Source organism: Narcine bancroftii, chromosome 8 (genome assembly GCF_036971445.1).
Source record: "Narcine bancroftii isolate sNarBan1 chromosome 8, sNarBan1.hap1, whole genome shotgun sequence".
Taxonomy (NCBI): domain Eukaryota; kingdom Metazoa; phylum Chordata; class Chondrichthyes; order Torpediniformes; family Narcinidae; genus Narcine; species Narcine bancroftii.
The window spans coordinates 28973284-28993625 of NC_091476.1; the positions used below are offsets into that span (position 1 = coordinate 28973284).

Sequence of the window (20342 nt, forward strand, 5' to 3'; positions counted from 1 at the left end):
AGCCATCCAACACTTTATGTCCTCTAGCCAATTAGTGAGGCTGGCTGTCTTTAATTGGTCGTTAGATTTTAAGGGGAGATAGAGCTGAGTATCACTGGCATAATAGTGGAAAGAGATGCCATGTTTTTGAATGATATGTCGAAGGGGAAGCATGTTGTTTTGATGTAGGTAGGGCAACAATTGGCTAAGAACAACTTTTTCAAGGACATTTGACAGGAATGAAAGTTTAGAAACAGGTCTGTAATCTTTGGGTGTGGTGGGGTCAAAATTGGGGTTTTTCAGGTGTGGCTGGACCACACTTGAAACAAATTGGAACAGTACCAGTGGCCAGGGAACTGTTAATAATAGAAGATGCTAGGACGGGCTTTGTTGAAACCATCCTTTGAGATGGGAGTATTGGTAAGAGACGCATCAGAATTGGTATTAGGTGCAGGACCAATGACTGAGTTTTTTTTTTTTTTTTTTTAATTAATTTTTTATTTTTCACACCATAAATCACAATAGCCATGATATACACTTTTTCTTTTCCACACATTTACAGTGACTTTTTTCTCCCTCCCCCCTCCCTCCTCCCAAGCCACCCCCCCATCCCTCCCCCCTCTCATCCATTTTAGTTATACAATCTAGGTTGCATTAATTCAGTTAGACAATGTTGTCATTCAACAAAAATACACCAGAAATTCTACTGAGTCCATTTTTTTCTTCTCTTCTCCTTCCATCAACTTAGGTAATGTTTGTTCCCGGTAGGTTTTCGCTATTGTATTTAATGTAAGGCTCCCATACTTGTTCGAATATTTCAATATTATTTCTTAAACTATATGTTATTTTTTCTAATGGAATACATTTATTCATTTCTATATACCATTGTTGTATTTTCAAATTATCTTCCAATTTCCAGGTTGACATAATACATTTTTTTGCTACAGCTAGGGCTATCTTAACAAATCTTTTTTGTGCATCCTCCAAGTCAATTCCAAATTCTTTATTTTTTATGTTACTTAGGAGAAAGATCTCTGGATTCTTTGGTATATTGTTTTCTGACCAATGACTGAGTTGATGAGATTATGGGAGTTGTTGGAAATTAGATGATCAAAATATTTTGTTCTTTTGGGTTTTACTGCTTCCTTGGTATATGTGCAGGTTGTTTTTCCAAATTTCGAAGAAAATGTATAGGTCATCCCCTTCCACTTTTGTTCAGCTATTCTGAACTCCCTCTTCAGGACTTTGATAGTATTATTAAGCCATGTCTGAAGCTTATTTTTTTTCACTTTGTGGAGCTACAGTGTTCAGGATAGAAGATCTGGTGGTTTTAAAGAGGGAAGTTCCTCAATGTTGAGGTGGGGAGGGAACGCCACACTAGTGGAAGTATTGGGGCTCTGAGAACTTATTAGCAGTCCATGAGTTAATATAACAGGTACAGTGTATAGAAAGATGAGATTTGTTAGGGAAGCAAGGCAAGAATAGGTCGAGTAACAGGTATATAGTCCAATGCACAGACATCAATTAATACCGGGTTGCTGATTGATAAATCAGATGAAAGAACTAGGTCGAGAGTATGGCCTAGCTTATGAGTGGATCCAGTTGAAAGTAGTTCTGTTAAAGGACTCAGCTAAATGCATAAAATCACTTACAAGGGGCTTAGTTGGACAACACACATGGATATTGAAGTCATCAAGAATCAGAATTCAATCGAAGTTGGGCACAGTGTTTGAAAGGAAGTCTGCGAATTGAGTGACAAAATCTTTATGAATTTTTGTTGGGTGATATATAAGAACAATTAAAAAGGGGTTGACCAGGCCCCCTTTAATTAGTTGGACTTAAAAGGTGGAGAAATACCAGAATTCAATAAACAACACTTGAAATGCTTTTTAAACACTGGCTAAACTCCCACCATGACTGGGTGTCTAGGCGTACAAAGAAAGTCACACTTTTGTGCTCAACCAGGTTTCTGTCAATCGTAAAATCCCAAAGATTGAGTTGTGAAAAAGCCATTGAGGATAAAAGTCTTGTTTGATAAGGATCTGGCATTGATCAGAGCCATTTTGCTTGGGATGATATTGTGAACCAATGATGGTATCAACTTTAAAGAATGGAGATTTTGGGAGACTTCTCCACCGCGTTTCACCAACGGGGAGCTTGCGGGATGATGATTTGGCATCAGTGCTTGTGGCAGGGTTTATCATTCGGAGAAAGTTGTACTCGTACTCAAGAGAGCATTGAGGGATGAAGCAGCAAAGTTGGCCGAGTCCATCATTGTCGTACTGAGAAAAGAAGACTGGTGCAGAGTGGAAGTGGTAAAATTCCTGAGCTTAACTCAGATGCCTGCACATTTACTCCGTCTCCGAGCTTGTATGTAATGTTGAGGGATGGAGTAACATGGTGGCAGCTGGTCGGGTTCAGTCTCATCAGTTGGCGAACAGTTGGGCAGACTGTGTCCAGTCTCATCAGGCAGTGAGTGGCTGGGTAGGCCACGTCCAATCCCACCGGGTGGCAAACAGCCAGGCAAGCCAGATCTGACTGCGTCAGGTGGTGAATGGACTGGCTGGTCAGATCCAATCCTAATTGCATCAGGCCTCAAAAGGCCAGGTCAGTGGGACCTGACCTTAAAAGGTTGGGCCAGTTAGGTTCAACCACTTAAGGCCAGGCTGGACGGATCCAACTCCATCAGGTCTCGAAATGTTGAGCCAATCGGTTCTGACTCCATCATGCCCTGAAAGGACGGGCCGAGAGAGCTCAACTACAGAAGACAGCGCAAAGAAGGCTAGATTCAAGTGTGGGCAAGCGGGGCACTTCAGCATAGCTGAGGTGCCTGAATGTTTACCTCGCCATTGGTGATGAAAGGCAGCTGTTGGGTGAACTAGACCCAACCGGAGAAGATGGCACGGTGAAGGCCAGAACCGAGCGGGGGCGAGCAGGGCTCATCAGCCAAATCAAGCAGCCCGTAAGTTTTTATGGGATTGAGATTGTGTTCTTTATTGCAACAAGGAAAAGGCCGGAGGCAAGCGGGAGCAAACATGAAGACAGACACCTGATGGACAAAGCTTTTCTTCTGTTTAAAGAAAAAAGTACAAAGCATAATTTAATACTGTATTTTTGTTTGAACACTGTTCCTTTTTTGATGACATGTCAAATACTAATCCAAAAGATGAAGAGTATCTGACCACACTCCTAAAATGTGCCAAAATTCTTGTGTTGTGAAATGGTGATCTGTCTCAAGTACATTTGTGAACAAAGTTAATCAGATAGTTATTTGTCACACACTATGCCTTGATCCAGAGACCTCTTGAAGGTCATTGACATTCTGAGGTCATTTAATCATACATAAGTAATTCCTCATGTCGAGGTATATCTGCTGCCATCAAATGTACAGGGGAAGCAAAAGATCTGTGTTAGTTCCAAGTTGATAGACTTTCCAAAGAAATCGCAAATTCTTTAGTTGCATCAAAATACCTAATTTTACCATTCTTAATTTGAAAAATTGCAAAATTATTTTTAATTTTTTTCTTCCTGCACAAGTAGGAGTTGATCCAATTTAAGATGATGGGCACCTTCACTGGTATTCTTTAGTTGGGATGTTATTGTGAGTGAACACAGTCTATTCACTTAATTAATATTGCTGCCTTCTCTAAATACTAAGATAATGATGCATCAGGAGTAAGGGTGAAGTGCCAGACAAATGCCTTTGTAATGGGCCTTCTGTTTAGGCATCAGTACTTGAGGATAGATCTGTAGAAAGTCCACAAACTTGACAATTAGATGTCTAATCTAGCTTTTGAATAATATTCCAGGTTTTATACATGTAAGCTCTCAGCTGTTGACATTATAAATGTTATAATATTGCTTTGATGCTGTAGGTTTCAGATACAGTACCCTCCACAATGTTTGGGACAAAGACTCTTTTTATCCCCGTTTATTTTCCCCTATGCTCCACAGTTTGAAATTTGTAATCAAACAACTCACATGTGATTAAAGTGCACATTCCAGATTTTATTCAAGGTTATTTGTACACATTTTGGTTTTACCATGTAAAAATTACAGCACTTTTTATACATAGTTCCCCCATTCCGAGGCACCATAATGTTTGGGACATTTGGCTTCACGGGTGTTTGTGATTTGTTTGTTTAATTGCTTCATTGGCGCAGACATAAGAGAGCTGGGCTTGGTTCCTTTGATATCCTTTGGAGTTTGTAGTTGCCATCTTTCAACATGAGGACCAGAGTTGTGCCAATGAAAGTCAAAGAAGCCATTATGAGACAAAAAAAAACAAGAATAAATCAGTAAGAGACATCGCCCAAACTTTAGGATTACCAAAATCAGCAGTTTGGATCGTCATTAAGAAGAGTGAGCGTTCTGGTGAGCTCAGCAATTGCAAAGGGACTGGTAGGCCAAGGAAGACCTCCTCTACTAATGACAGAAGGATTCTCACCATAATGAAGAAAAATCCCCAAATGCCTGTCCGACAGATCAGAAACATTCTGATCTGCGAGGATGTGTCAATGACTACTGTCCGCAGAAGAACAGAAATACACTGCAGGATGCAATCCATTAGTTAGCCACAGAAACAGGATGGCCCAATTGCAGTTTGCCAAGAAATATTTAAAAGAGCCTGCAAAATTCTGGAAAGAGGTCTTGTGAATGGGTGAAACCAATACCCCTTTTACATAGATGATTAAAGCTGGGTATTATCAGCTTTTTAAGCGCTTCACCTAGCTGTGTGAATGTATCGAAGGTGGATTGGTGGTGAGTGGGGGGCGGGGGTCCTGACTTACCTGGCTTTAATCTTCCAAGTTAGGTACTGTCAGAGAGAGGTGGAATGCATTGATGTGGGGCCAGTCTAAAAGGGGCGATCCATGTTGCTAGGTTGAAATGGCAAGGGAAGATGACGATGTGTTGATGTCTTTTTCGTGCGACGTAAATGCGGGAAATACTGACATCAACAAACAGCAACAAATTTAGCAACAGTCAGGATACATTCAGCTGTCACCATGTCTTCCAACTGGGGTAATAACGAGGTCCGTTAGCTCCTAACAATCAGGACTCAGGATTAAATAAATCGCCAGGTAACGGACCCAATGAAGGATGGCCTGATTTTTGAAAGGCTGGCCTCTCAACTCGGGGACCATGACATTGAATGGAGCAAAGCACAAGTTATAACAAAATTGAAAAGCCTCTGCAAAAATTTCCTCAGGTGGTGGATCACAATGGCAAGAGTGGCAGAGGGTGTTTGGACTGGCTCTAATTTGACTTGTGCCATTCAATCTGGGGGACAAGCCATTCTGCCTACCTGGTCATTCTTTGGAGCATCATGGAAGATCCAGCTCCCCCCCCCCCCCCCCCCCCAACCCATTCCTGCTGCAACTCCCGCCACAAGCAGCAGTGTTGATGCAGGAGGAGATGTTAGCGGCCTGGAGACGGACCCCACCACTAGAATTGATCAAGCTGCGCCTCACAATCAGCCAGGTAAAAATTAATTTTCTTTTGTGATTGCCATTGTAATCTGTGTCTTTGAGTGTGCTTTTCCATAAGAATCCATCTCATTAATGTTGCTTGTGTTATTGTTCTCTAGGAAGCCAGCCGCAGCCAAAAAAAAAGCAGAAACCAACTAGGGTGCAGGTTGACTACAAGGGAATAAGGGATCTGCTCCTTTCAATGGACAATGAGGAGGTGGAGAGGGAGCGGCATCGTCTGGAAGGGCAGAGGGAACACGAGGAATGGATGCGGAGAAAAGTGCAGGAGGTGAAGAGTACCTCATGAGGAGCACAGAAGTTTAATGGTCTCGGCACCATGCTCAGAGGCATTCAGTGGGAGATGAGGAGTCATGCCTCACTGTTGTGAGGCCTGATTTCACTAGTGCCTTTTCCTGTACAACAGTGCCCTTTTCCCTCTCCACAGCACCATACTCCTGCACCCTGGTATGGCACTCCTCCATCCCAGAAGCGCTACTGCTATTCCCCGCCGCATGACAGTATCAGCTTCATCCAGATGGATGAAGCACATGAGTCATCTAGTCCATGCTCCTCCTTCCTCCAGCTACTGGAGTGATGTAAAATTATTCCACTCTGATTTCTACCTTAACACTTTTGAACATTGTAATAAGTGTCCTCTTGCTTTGCACAGTTGGAAATAGTAATTTCCAGTTGTATTTGAACTCTTTATGCTATGGTCATTGTTGTTCTTCTTTACATGTTTTAAGTGCTCTAAAACTTTCTGACGTTTGCCATAAACATTTACTAAAAGATAATTGTTGGCTTCATTGGCTTACGTCCACACAATGGACATAATCCGTTTACAGAATTAGTTTATGGAATGGACATAATAGCTTCACGGATCGCCTGGTGACTGTATGCTTGTGCACCCTGATAAGCCACTCGTTCGGACTCGAGGAGGTTGGGTGGCTCAGTGTTCCACTCTGGGAAGAAGTGTTCCTTGTTGAGCTCGCATATATTGTGTAGAACACAACAGGCAACAACAACACCTGATACAAAAGTGTACAAACATCAAGTCACTTGGCCAGGCACCTCCAGTGTCCTTTGAGACTTCCGAGAGCATCCTCTACCATTCTCCTTGCTGAGCTCAGATGGAAGTTAAAGTTTCACTGCTGTTGATTGGGTGCATGTGGTTAGTGAACCCCTTCATCAGCCACTTCCTGAGGGGGTAAGCTGAGTCTCCTATCAGATGCCCGGGGATTTCCACTCCATTAACAGTTCTGGATTTCTGTGGGCAGAGCTATGTAAATTTATAAAAACTTATGCAACCCCTAAAATCACTAACAATCAATTCACTAATGTTTTCTAGTGGCCACCTTACAATTACAGGATAGAAACAAAACCTTGAACCTATCTGCAGTTTCATTTGAAGTAGTCAGTCAACCATTCTTTCAGTTTAATATATAAACTTTTTTATTATCATTACACCTTATATGGTTACATGCGATGCTATAAACATGATTTATTGCTTGATGCACATATACATTATAGTGCAGTGGGGTACATAAACTTTGTTTACGTGGGAAGAGATGCCGCCTTGATCTTCAGTCTTTCTGTAGATGGCTGAATTGGCTAAAACTTGCGCATCATGCGTGTGGCCAGGCCAACCCATGTGAAGTTGGAAGAACAAAGGAATGAGTGTATAGATCGACATATGAAACACATTACACATTCACTGATAAAGACAGATAATTGTAACTCACGCCAAGGTCCTTACCGGTAGTTGTGGTCAACCACAGCTTGAAGAACAATCGAGTAGCACCCTTTCTGATTATAGTAGGCTTAATGCATTGTCACGAAGGCCGATGATGGGAACATGTGTGCCATTGATGGCACCAACACACATTGGACACCCCGTTCTTCAATTCTGTCCATTGTCTCCTGGAGATGCACACCATTTGGCAGTTTGACAAAACTTTTAGAAAGGGCCCTCTTCAATGCTCCAGTAACCTGGCATACCAACACACAACACTGTGGCGAGACCAATAGGAGCAAATTATTGGAAAAAAGTGTCTGTCCCAATCATTTTGCAGGGCACTGAGCTATTCATGTGATGGCTCTTATATAATTGCTTTTTTCAGGCACTGCATTTAATAGATTTTCATTCTATAACTGGGGCACTTCCTTTTAAGCAATATCTTACCTGCTTGTTTGCTAGGTTTAACTGCAGCAGCCATGGCTGAAGCGATGAAGTTACAAAAGCTGAAACTTGCAACAATGAATAATCTTCATGGTAACGGGAGTCAAAATGGTGCAGAGTCGGAGAATGAAGAATTGAATTCCAGCACAGGTGAGTTACCTGTCTGTAAGTACAAGCTACTCAAAGATAAAAGTAATTTTGGAATGGTTTGTGGTGACTATTTATCTTCAGAAATTTTACACAATTACATTCATATTTTTGAATATAACAACCACTGTCACAGAAGTTTTCCAATTTAAAAAGTACAACTTTGAGAAATGCAAACTTGAAGTCAATGGTCCAGAAGCTGCTGGGATAGAAATGGTGAATTCAGAGTGTTCAATCCTGATGGTATGCGTCAAAGCCTGAATTAATTTGTAGCAAGGAAGCTATATACAGTGGCACCTGATGAAGTGGCACTATTCTTGCCAATTTACACAGTTCCACTCTCAGTCTCTCAAAAGCAGGAGCATACTGTTAACCAGCCTCTATGGCTTTTACTTGCCACAGATTGTTCTTTTTCTTAATCATGGTGCAAAAAACCCATTAATGGAATGATTTGCAGTCCTGACCTATGACTAAAGGGAACAATCGAAGATGGCAATATACCTTTCCTGTATATAGCAAATTAGACGTACAGACAAACAGCACAGTAGCAGGCCCTTTAAGCCCAAGAGCCCGTGCTACCCAATTGACCTACAACCCTTGGTGCATTTTCAATAGTGGGAAGAAACTAGTGCACTTGCAGGAAACCCATTCAGATATGGGGAAAACGTACAAATTCCTTACAGACAGGATGTGATTCAAACCCTCGACCCGATCGTTGGCACTGTAACAGCTTTGTGCTAATTGCTACACTAACTGTGCAACTTTTATTATTCTTAGTGGTTATTTAAATATTAAATATTTTTAAAATTTTACATTTCCCATCTCATTTTCTTTCTCTAATTAACTTTTCAATATCTATATTGACTGAAGAACTTCCTATTTCCATTACTATCCCCAAATTTCATTGGCTGATCAAGTTTGCTAATGTACACCCTGAGGTTTAATAAAGTCCACAATGCCCTGTTACTCTCATCATGGCATCAACTCACATATCGAGCAATTGGTAGGCTGGTCAAGAAAATGTGTGCACTTGGTGTTTTGGTAAACTGAATCCAAAACTGGCTTGACGATCAGGGTCAGAGTGAAGGGGTGGAAGGTTTTTTTTCTGGCTGGAATTCTATAACTGGTGGTGTACCACAGGAATTCATGTTGAGAATTTTGTTGTTTGTCATTGTACTGTATATTGAATGTGAATGACTTGGATAAGAATACTTGTCGTCTGAAGTAAGTTTGTGAAGGTTAGTGGAATGTAGATAGTGAGGATCGTTGTTTTTCTCGATCATTTGGGAAGGTAGGCAGATAGAATTTAATTCAGACAAATATGACAAAAGGAATGTTGGGTTGTCTAATTCTGGCCAGACAGATACTGTGAGCAGCAGGGATGTTAGAAGCACTCATGTATAGAGGAATCTTGGGGGTGCAAGTTCATAGGTTCCTGAAAATAGCCAAACAGACAGATAAGGTAGTGAAGAAGCTGTTTCTCTTCTCAGGCTGGAGTTTCGAGCCAGGACATCTTGGTGCCATTATGTAAAACATTGTTTAGGTTATACTTAGATTGTCATGTGCAGTTTTGGTTGACTATAGAAAGGACGCCCAATCAGAATTTGGTTGACTATAGAAAGGACGCCCAATCAGAATTTGGTTGACTATAGAAAGGACGCCCAATCAGAATTTGGTTGACTATTGAAAGGATGCCCAGTCAGAATTTGGATGACTATAGAAAGGACGCCCAATCAGAATTTGTTGTCATGAAATTTGTTGTTTTGTGGCAGTGTCACAGTGCAAACATTTAGATAAATCACCTGACAAAAACAAAATAGTGCAAAATAAAGTAAAAGTCAAAGAAAGGCAGTGTCTGTGATTCATTGTTCATTCAGGAAACTGATGGCAGCGGGGAAGAAGCTGTCGATGTGCCACTAAGTGCTTCTCTTCAGACTCCTATACCTTTTTCCTGATGGTAGTAGAGTGAAGAGGGCATGGCTTGGGTAGTGCGTTCTTGAGGATAGAGGCTACTTTCTTAAGACACTGGCTCTTGCAGATGTCCTTGATGGAGTGAAGACTGCTGCCAGAATTAACAACCCTCTGGAGTTCTTTCTTGTTTTGAGAGTTAGAACCTCCATACCAGTCAATGATTCAACCAGTCAGAATGCTCTCAATGGGACATCTGTAGAAGTTTTTGAGAGTCTCCTCAAACTCTTCACAATATGTAGCCGCTGGCAAGCGTTCTTCATGGAGGGTCCAGATCAGATCCTCGGAGACGTTGACACCCAGTAATTTGAAGTTCTTGACTCTTTCCACTGCTCAGCCCTCGATGAGGACTGTTCATGTTCTCTGACTTTCTCCTGGTCCACAATCATCTCTTTGGTTTTGGTTGAATGATGTGGAGTCACTGAAAAGTTTCTCTAGTTTGTTGTCTGAATAGAGGAAGAGATTTGATATGTTGAGATTGTTCTCAGTGGAGTTCAGGATGTTGGGCAGTAAACATATAGCAGTTTATAAAATTATGAGGGCATAGTCATAGTCTTTTTCAAAGTGTAGACATTCAGTGCCAGAGGGCAAAAGTTTAAGTTGAAATATTTAAAGGTGTGAGGGCGTGTTTTTCACATGGAGGATGGTGGGTACATGCAATGAGTACCAGAGAAGGTGGTAGAGGCAGGTGCAATCACAGTGTTTGAAAAACATTTAGACAGGTACATGGATAGGAAGATGACAGAGGGTTATACGCCAAATGCATGAATTTGGGATTCATGTTTCAGTTGACACAGGTGAGTGGGGCCAAAGGGCATGTATATTGAGAGGGAGGAAGAATCCAGATTGCTCATTCTCATGCATTTTTAATATCTTTGAATTCAAATACAGTAAAATCCCTGTTATCCGGAATTCAAGCAACTGGCAAAATATTGTGGAAAATAAATAGGTAAAAAATATGGTTTAAAACTGGAGTGCCTGGCCGTTAGTTCACCAATCCGCAACAAGCAATTAAAAAATGCATTTATCCAGCACCTACGAACCTCCTTAGATGCTAAATATCAGGGGTTTTATTGCACTCTAATAATTTTGCTATTAACATTTGATTGCACAATATTATACCATGTCTAATATGGCAGGTGTTTATTAAAACACTTCCTGATGTTGTTTCCACACCAAGAGTACATGATAACAATAATGAAGTAATAGACTGCATTGCTTTTGAGCCTAATTTTTCACAGTGTGCATGTTATTCATAAGAGAATATGTAAAGAATGGTAAAATGATAGTTTCTTGTTCAGAATTCTTTGCAATGACTCTGTGTTAATTTCCATTAAGTGATCTCAAGCCTCTGAATAAAGTACCGGCACTGTCAAATGAATTGATCAGTAAGTGGCTATGTAACTCAAATGAAATGATTACAAAGCTTAACTTACAAATAAGCAGCCACTTATTAAAAAAAGCACTGTTCTTATAAATAATGTCAGTGTGTGACCAAATGATCGTGTAAGTCGGCAATCTGCTGAAAACAAGTTACTGAATTATATCCTTGGTACAAAGATTGATTCTCTGTTGTACAGACCAAGGAACCTTAGAGTGGAGACTATAGACTCTTGAGAAAATCTGAAGTTGAGAGAAAACAGGAAAGCAAAAAACAAAGACCTTATAAGTGGGATATTAATTTTTAGTACAGTGGGAGAGAATGGTGGCATCTCTAAGAATAAACTGAACCAACATAGGCAAGAAATGGGAAATGGATGTTTTTGGGAGATAGAGATGGGCCCCAGAGAGCAAGAGAAAACAATAGAGGATTGCATCTGAGCATATGGAAACAGCAAGAATATCTGATGGGACAAAGGTTATATTCTATTATATTTAATTGTCAAGATTAGTTTGAAGTTTTAAGATGGCATCTCTTTCTCGTATTGTTTAATCAATGACTTGAATGGAGACACAATTTTACAGTGTGTGGTATTTATCAGTTAAATGGTTCATGACAATTATTTTCTTGGAAGTAACTGCATTTAGGTTGTTAAAATGATACATTTATGTAAACAACTATACAGTTATGTGGAAGGCACATTCTGAATAACTGTTATTGATTCTAGTGTTTGAACAATTGTCTGGATTTCATGTTGCAGGGAGAGATAAAATATCTGCCTTCCATTGGTATTTTATGTTTTTATATTGTTTCATTTTACTACAAAACCTACCTTTATCTGAAGTCCTGTTTATGGTCCAATTGCAGTGTAATGAAAAATGAAAACAGAACCATTATCAGTAAGAGGCTCTGAAAGGGCTGCATGTTGTCACTATCTGTGATGCTCTACAGTGAAATGTTAAAAAGCAAGTCCATGTGATCACATAATTATAATTGTCCAAGATAAAAAAAATAAAGTACTGCAGGTATAGCAAATATGAAATAAATCAAAATGCTGAGAATATTTAAGTTTCTTGGTCATTGACCTTTCACCAGTACTTCCAAAAGTTAGCAATAAAAGAAGATTTAAGCTGTAGGTGGGGAAGAAAGTGGAGAGAGAAAGATCTGTGCCGAGTACAGACCAGGAGAGGTTACACAGTGATTTTGAGGGGGACGACAATGCTAGTGAAATGTGGAAAATGGTCTGCAGGAGCAAGTAGAAGGACATGCGTAAAATCAAAAATGACCAATAAACTAATGAATCCTAAAATGGAGAGATGTAAGACTTTCAACGTTTCTGCCTTCCGCCCCTGCCTCTTGTTCCATATTTGTCTCCACTTTTCTCTGCTGCTCAAGATTTGTCTTATCTGCAACACCTCTGTGTTCTAACAAGAGACTTTGATCAGAAACATTAACTTTGCTTCACTGAGTTTGTTCAGTATTTTTCTACTTGTATGTGCATACTGCTGGTTTTCTCAACAATTTCTTTAATATATTCCATCGCAGATGTGAAGGTGTGCAGGAGGACAAATTGAAATGCAGGAATGCAAGCAGGTCAATAGAAAGGCTCAAATTATTGACAGTGCCACTTGATTTCCCCTCCACCCTCCCCATCACTTGCGACCTGATGAAACAAGGATCTCTTTACATAAATAGGCACCAGTGAATCTTCCCTGACCATTTTCTGAACAAGTCTCTAAAATGCTATGGCCCAATTTACTAATATTAAAATTAACACTTATTTACATATTTGTCCAATTAACTTTCGCAATTATTGAGAAGGAACTAAAATTAATCTTTAAGTAACATAAAAGTACAGTTGCATAGAATGAATGAAATTGTGTCAGTAAACTTGGATGAACATGATCTTCCCAGCCACCCAGATCTTCAAATCAACAGTATAATTGACAAAATCAAATATTCTTCCTGATTTTCACATTTTCAATTCAAGAAAATTCATTTTTAAAATTGTTAGACATACAGCGTGGTAACAGGCCCTTTCATCCCACAAGCCCATGTCGTCGAATTACACCTAATTGACTTAAAACCCCTGATATATTTTGAACAGTGGGAGGAAACTGGAGCACCCAGAGGAAACCCACGTAGACACAGGGAGAATATACGTATTCCTTATAGATAGCATGGGATTTGTACCCCAGTTCCAGTCGCTGGTGCTGCGCTAACCGTTCTATCCATTAACGAAATGCAATTTCAGAAAAAGTAGTCATGAATTCATATGAATAGATATTATCATCTAAATAGATTAGCACTACTCTTTAGCAAATTACTTAATTAGTTCTGGACTGTACTCCTTTGTGAGACAATGCAACCCATCAAACAGTCAGTTTAAATAGTCACTGGATTCAGACTTGAGCAATTTTTAGTCATCTGTCAGTTGTCTTAGCCTTTATTTCATGGTTTTTACATGACTCTGCATCACCATTCCCTTATGACCAGCAGGCTGTTACCATTCTGCTGTGCTCCAAATTCGAAATACCATGCTTTATTGTTTTAGTAAATTGCTTTGCGATTTATTGCTGCCTGTGTTTTGTAATCCATAAATGATTGAGACTCGTGTGCAAGTTTACTGAGCAGTTAGCTGATTGATTCTGCCACTTACCACATAAGCAGAGGTGGATTTTTGAACATTGTAACCCAGAAGTTTCTTTATTGGAGATAGTTGGAAAAAAATTCATTTAAACTATCCTAAATTATTTCCAAGGCTACAAAATGGCAGATTTATTTTGCCAATCGCTGGATGATCAAAGAACCTTCACTGATATAATTTTATTGCAATAAAACAAAGCCTTGAGTAGTTTTGAACATGAAATAAGAATAGTCAATTTTATTTTCCTTTTACACCAGTGGTTTTCAAACTGCCCCCCTTAACTCACATTCCACTTTAAGAAATCCTGATGCCATAAATGCTCTGTGATTAGTAAGGGGAAGGGAAGGTTGAGAATCACTGCTCTAGATCCAATTGTTACTGAAATATTGTCATTGGCCCATTTCCTTTGGAGTTCTGAAACCATGCACATTAGGAGTCAATTAAGTACGATTAAAACAGTGGTTTTCAAATCTTTTTCTTTCTACTCACATTCCACCTTAAGCAATCCCTATGCCATAAGTGCTCTTGATTAGTAAGGGATTGCTTAAGGTGGAATGTGAGTTTATAGGGGCAGTTTGAGAACCACCTCAACGATTAATGCAAAGTATGGATTGGTTCAATATAATTTTTTGCGTCAACTATATCTTACACCACAAAAACTACATAAATCAATATCTAAAATGTGCTTTAGATGTGGCATTGAAATTGGAACCTTTATACATTGTACATGGCCCTGTGTGAAAGTAAATCCATTTTGGCATGATATCACTGAAACACTTAACAAAAATAACAGAGGTGACCTTCACATATGACCTAGAGCTGTAACTTCTGGTTATGGACTTGAGCAACAAATTAACTAAATTTCAAATCTGGCTGTGGCCAAGAAGTGTATAGCAATCACTTGGAAGTCTGACTCTTCCCTACTTATTACTTGATGAGCTGGGGAGATGTGTAGTTGTATACCCATGGAGAAAAATCAAATAATAAAACCTAAATATGACACCTTGGTTGAGATAAGATTATGTAGGGGTCCGATTGTAAACCTGACCAACTGTAAAGATGTGATATCCCAGAAAAAAGAATTATGAAAAAATGAGAGCTCAAAAAGTTATATTCTTACACTGGGGGGTGGGGGGAGGGAAAAAGGGGGGAAATTTTCTGCTTTTTTTTGCAGAAATAATTGAATATATATTTGAAATGTATAAAAGTTTAAAGACTATGAATAGATGGAAAAAAATTAATATTTAAAAAAATTATATTTTCCTTTTAAGTGTGCATTAAAGACAAAATATATACATGAATAGCAGATGGAAAGTGTGACTCCAATCGTTTAATGCATTAATTTGGTGGTAACATTCATGGTTTGAATTTGTATTACTTAAGTAGCATTAAAAACGTCATGCACTTTCAATAGCCCCAAATTAATATAAATTCTCTGGCATCTAAAGGGCACAATGAGTGGATAAGAATGAGCTGCTTGTCAGTCAGGTGGTAAATCTACAGCCAAGTTAATCTATGCTGTTCACAGGGACAAATAAAATCAGTGCTCTGATTGATTGAATAAAGCGTACACAGATCTCATCAGTTCCGGACTGCAAATTCATGAATTACTAGGAAAGGAACCATACATCTATATTACAATACTTAGAGGGCCACTCCTTATTACAGTTTAGATGATTCCTTCATATCATGGGTTACTATTTCTGATGAAGAAATGGGAGGGTACTTGTGTTGGTTTAGCTTCTGCCACAACACATTCCATCTCTTTTCACTTGGCAAATCAAGCATCTTTCAGATTTTTGAACCCATTGTCTTTTGAGGCCATACTTAGTTCCATGTTGTATGCCTTGTATTTTTGCCTCGGTGTTAATAAAGGAAGTGAATTCACAAACATTTGGGGGAATAAAGTTTCTCAGTCCAAAATTGCTGACTTCTGTTCCTAAGAATGTTTCATTGAAGTCATCTTACTTAAATAACATTATCACAGCCTAGTTTTCCCAATCCTGCTAGAAATCTGCAGTGAACCTTTATAGCACTCTCAAAGGTAAGTTACTCCTTTGATAAGGAAATCGCAGTCCTCTCAGTGTGGTCTCACCTAATATAACTTCTTCAGACTTCTTCACTTTTATACTCTAATCCTTTTGTAATAGCTAAAATTTGAACTTTCTATAATTGCTCTCTCTATCTTTGTTAACATGCATTAAATATGTGCATATCCCTCATTTTTATTTTAATCTGCTTTTGCATTTTTCTTCGGAGAGAAAACTTAATATCTGGCAACATTATATTCCATCTTCCTCTTTTTATCCCTTTACACAAAAGTCCTCTATTTTTGTAGTTTGCTTATATTCTTCTTCCAACTGACCTCCCTAACAAGCTTTATAGAGGTATAAAAGCTTGAATTCATTACACTCAGGCACATCATCTAATTTATTTGTATTGTAGTTGGTTTAATCCAAAACAGCAATCATTGGTTTACCACACCATTTACAACATAGATGTGACACAGTGGTTTAGACTTCTGTCAGTAAGCCAATCGTCAATTTAAAAATGTAATCGCCAGACCAAGAATTTTATTTGTTAACCCAGTTGAGTGTTTTGGCATCCATTAATTTGTCCAGTAATTTTTCTTTGGTTTCTTTCAGCCACTGGATCATAAGATTATTACTGTTTCCAAGAATTTATTTTGGCTTCTGCTCCGAATGCCTTTCTTCCTCATTATAATTTATGCTGGTTGGCTCTTATTAATTCTTGAAATATCCCTTTATTCAAATTATTTTTGTTTTAGTAATTAATGTTAACTGTGCCTACAAATGAGACCAATGATGTTGTAAATAATAGACCGGATTATTTTTCATGCCACTAATGCAAAGCTAAGGGCTTCTGGTGCAGTTTTCTTCTCTGAAATGTATTGGTTTACAGTTAAATTTACCACCTTCCAATCTTCCCAGACCATTCCAATATCTAGGACAAGCCACAAGATGAAACCCAATGCACCTTCTGTCCAATGTGTCATCTTTTACAATGTAGGTCAACAGTTCTGTGCATTTTCATTGTTTCATTAATTTCTCCCAGACGTTCTTTACTCACACAAATTTCTCTATGTCACAAGATCACTTGATTGCTTCTATTTCCAAGATATTTTACTTTGCCTTCTATCCACCATTTCCAACTTTCTTGTTATAATATCTGGTTTCTTTGTCTTTAACAGTTGATGATCATTTTCTTTCATTTAAAATAACCCACAGAAGCTTATTTTTTATATACTGCTCATTATACTTTTCCTCTTTACTAATTACTTGGTCATCGTTTATCAGATTTTGAAAATATTTTGGCCATCTGGTTAACCATTTTTTTCTGTGGATTTTTTATTTCTCATAGACACGTTTATTCTGTTTTTTTTTTAATGGAGGCGACTGCCCTACAGCGTTCCATATTCTTAGTTCTGGATATCCCTATTTTCCAGTGATATAAATGGAGACCATTCAGCCCATCAAACCTTTTCTGGCTTACCAAGTAATTTCATTACTCCCAATAAATTTCCCTGTAAACTAATCCCAGCATTTCCATCAGTTCACCCATAATTCTCCTGTCCACTACTACTAGGGGCAGGTTACAGTGGCCAATTGACCAGTCAATCTGGACATCTTCAGAATGTGGGAGGGAACCAGATCAACTAGAGAAAATACTTGCAGCCATTAGGAAATGAGCAAACCACACAGCATCATGGGATGCCAAGACTGAACTGAGGTCACTGGAACTGTAAAGCAACAGTTTGATCAGTTGTATCTGTGTCACTGTGGATGGAAAGTTGAGATCAATATTTCAGTTTTTAAACGGGCTCCCTTATTAAAAACAAATAACTTCATATAACATTGACTTCATGTCCTCCCAGAAACTTCAAACTCAAAGCAATTATAAGTTCAACAAAACTTTACAAAGTCAAAATGTTAATTTGCTTTCATTGCCAATATTTAGAGAGCAGATGCACTGTTATTCCTAAAATAGCTCATGATTAATCATTATAAAGAACAACCTGTTAATATGAATACTATCCTTTGAATCTCGATTGGAATACAAAAGCTACTTGTCTGGGTGGATAATCTGAACTTGCTGTTCAGAAAAGTTTCTAAATAAGGAATTCCCACAGAAGTCACTGCATTGAATTATATATATATGTAATATATTTTTTAAAATCAGATGTTCAGTCTATTTATCATCATCTTCAAAGACCATATGATAAATTTTGTCTGCTGCATAATCTTCTCTGTTCCCAAAACAATCTCCCAATATACATATGTCTATGCTTTGAATTAAAAATAGAATCTTTTCCATAATGTGACAATAATTTGATTTTGAAAGAATTATTTATTTTAAAATTTGTTTTGAATATGGACAGAGCTTGGATTCATTATCCAACCATAATTGCCCTTGAGAATGTGGTGAAACATGCCTGGTTTTGTTGAGTTAGGAGCTTCAGGTTGCAGACTTGGTGCCATTAATAAACAGTAATATATTTCCACATTGGGATAATAGGGAACTTGCAGATGATGTTGTTATATTACCATAAAACTCTATAGAATGTCTGAAAATCATGGAGGCAGTTTGAGTGAATCGCTGAAGCAGGTCATTGCTTTGATGGCTGATCTTTCTCCCTTCAATCTTGCACCTTGCTTCCAACACACTTCCCTCAGGAGTGGAGCTAATCTTTAGTCAACAACAAAAAAAAACTTCTCAACTTACTGATGACTGTACTCCAGAACCCCATTTCCACTGGAGAATGCAAAATGAGCTGTCAGAATGCAACCAATAACAAAAGAGTGGCAAGTACTCCAACAACAGAATCTCCTGGTAAAGATAGAACTACCTCGTAGCATAAACTTCATTCTCACGAAATTGAGTACACAGCTCTGTAAAAGCAGAAATATGAGATGAAGGTGAAAAGAAAATACAGCAGTTCCTGATCTGCAGGTTTACTTGCCAGCACTCAATTGTAATGGAATCTTGTCAAAGAAAATCAAAATCTCTCAGGCTTTTGCAGAGAGGTTGGGACTAAAGGTTGACATTTTAATAGAGACTTCCATGTATTATTCAACAAAGCAAGAACCATGATTGCAGAGCCAGCAAGGAAAGGTGGATGCAGATTAGGTCTAGTGATAATGCCTGGGTTGCAATTCATAGCAGAATCTTTTAAGATGTGCACCTGAAATGAATCACTTATTAGTTTTTGACTTGGCCATGTTTTCTTTGTTTTAACTATGCAATATTGATGTTTTGATTCTGGAGTTAGTTTTATGCAATTGCCCTACACAGGATTATTTTTTTCTAACAACTGAATTGATGCTGATTTAAAAAAAAACATATTTTAAAGGTTCCAAATAATTTTATGTATTTGATTCTTTAATTTGACCCAAAAACGAGATAGTTTTCACAAATATGTCAGCACATATTAATTGGGAAAGAGATCATGTAAGTTAAATCACATTTCTCATTCCTATTATAACTATATATAATTCTCTCTTGAAAAGTATTGATAATGCCAAAGACCATGTTAACTTATTAATTTTGCTTGTACTATATTGGATCACTAACAGTAGCCTAAAAATAATCCTTATGTTTATGCATGAATTTCTCTAAATATGAACTCTATCCCCACTGGAAAGTATATTTTTAAAATACTGAATTCTTTTAAAGGTGAAAGTTTTTTTTATATGTGAACAGTATAACAGGGAAACCGCCTGTCCATTGTGTGCTGCAGAAATTAGCATACAAGGGTTTGGTATGTTGGTTAAAACATGAAAGTCTGCAGACGCTGTGATTGTAGTAAAAAAAACATGCTGGTGGAACTCAGCCAGTCTTTACAGCGTCCATAAAAAGCAAAGATATGTTGCCAATGTTTCGGGCCTGAGCCCTTCTACAAGGGATGAGCAGAATATGTTGGTTTACCATCACATTAAATATTTGTATGTTGTTCTTTGCATTATATAATTTCAAAGTTAAAAGGATCAAATTGAAGGTGATGATACTCACTGTAGTATTTATTCATATTTTGTTGATAAAAAATAATTGGGGATTTATCCTCAGTACCAATGCATCAAGGACTCATTTATAAAAAGAATCATCTTATACCAGGTCAAATTTCTGCTGTTCCACATACAACAAAAACGGTTCCTGTTTGAATATTCTATCGTTATGCTACTTTAATACCTAAAGACTTAAGGTTGCACAAGATCAAAAAGGAGGTCAAGGAGGAATTGTTGAGATAGAAAGAACAAAAACTGTGTGTAAGTTCATGGCTAAAGCTCTGCGATTTTAGTCTCCATTTCACTCTTGCTGATGCAAATGTATTTTGTTTAATGACCCTGAAATCCTGGCTGTAATTAGATGTGGGAATTGTTCATAGCTTACAACAGATGATGCTCTTATAATAAAATGAATGGTGCTAAAGTGGGCCCTGTAAACAGGAGTCAGATTCGGATAATCTTATTTTGCTGTCAAGGCAACAATCTTAAGAATTGCAATAGAAATAAACACAGAGAGTTTTAAGGCTGAGTTGAAATTATAAGTAAATGA

At 38.3% G+C, this 20342-nt stretch overlaps 1 protein-coding gene across 5 annotated transcripts in view; it reads left to right on the plus strand.

Moving 5' to 3' along the window:
* The window catches only part of dacha (dachshund a), a 404574-nt gene that overhangs the window by 252108 nt on the left and 132124 nt on the right, over nucleotides 1–20342 (plus strand). For all 5 annotated transcript variants that reach the window (XM_069893410.1, XM_069893411.1, XM_069893412.1 and 2 more), the window contains one exon: nucleotides 7645–7776. In XM_069893410.1, coding sequence (XP_069749511.1) covers nucleotides 7645–7776 — 132 coding nt within the window. The remainder of the gene's footprint in view (nucleotides 1–7644; nucleotides 7777–20342) is intronic.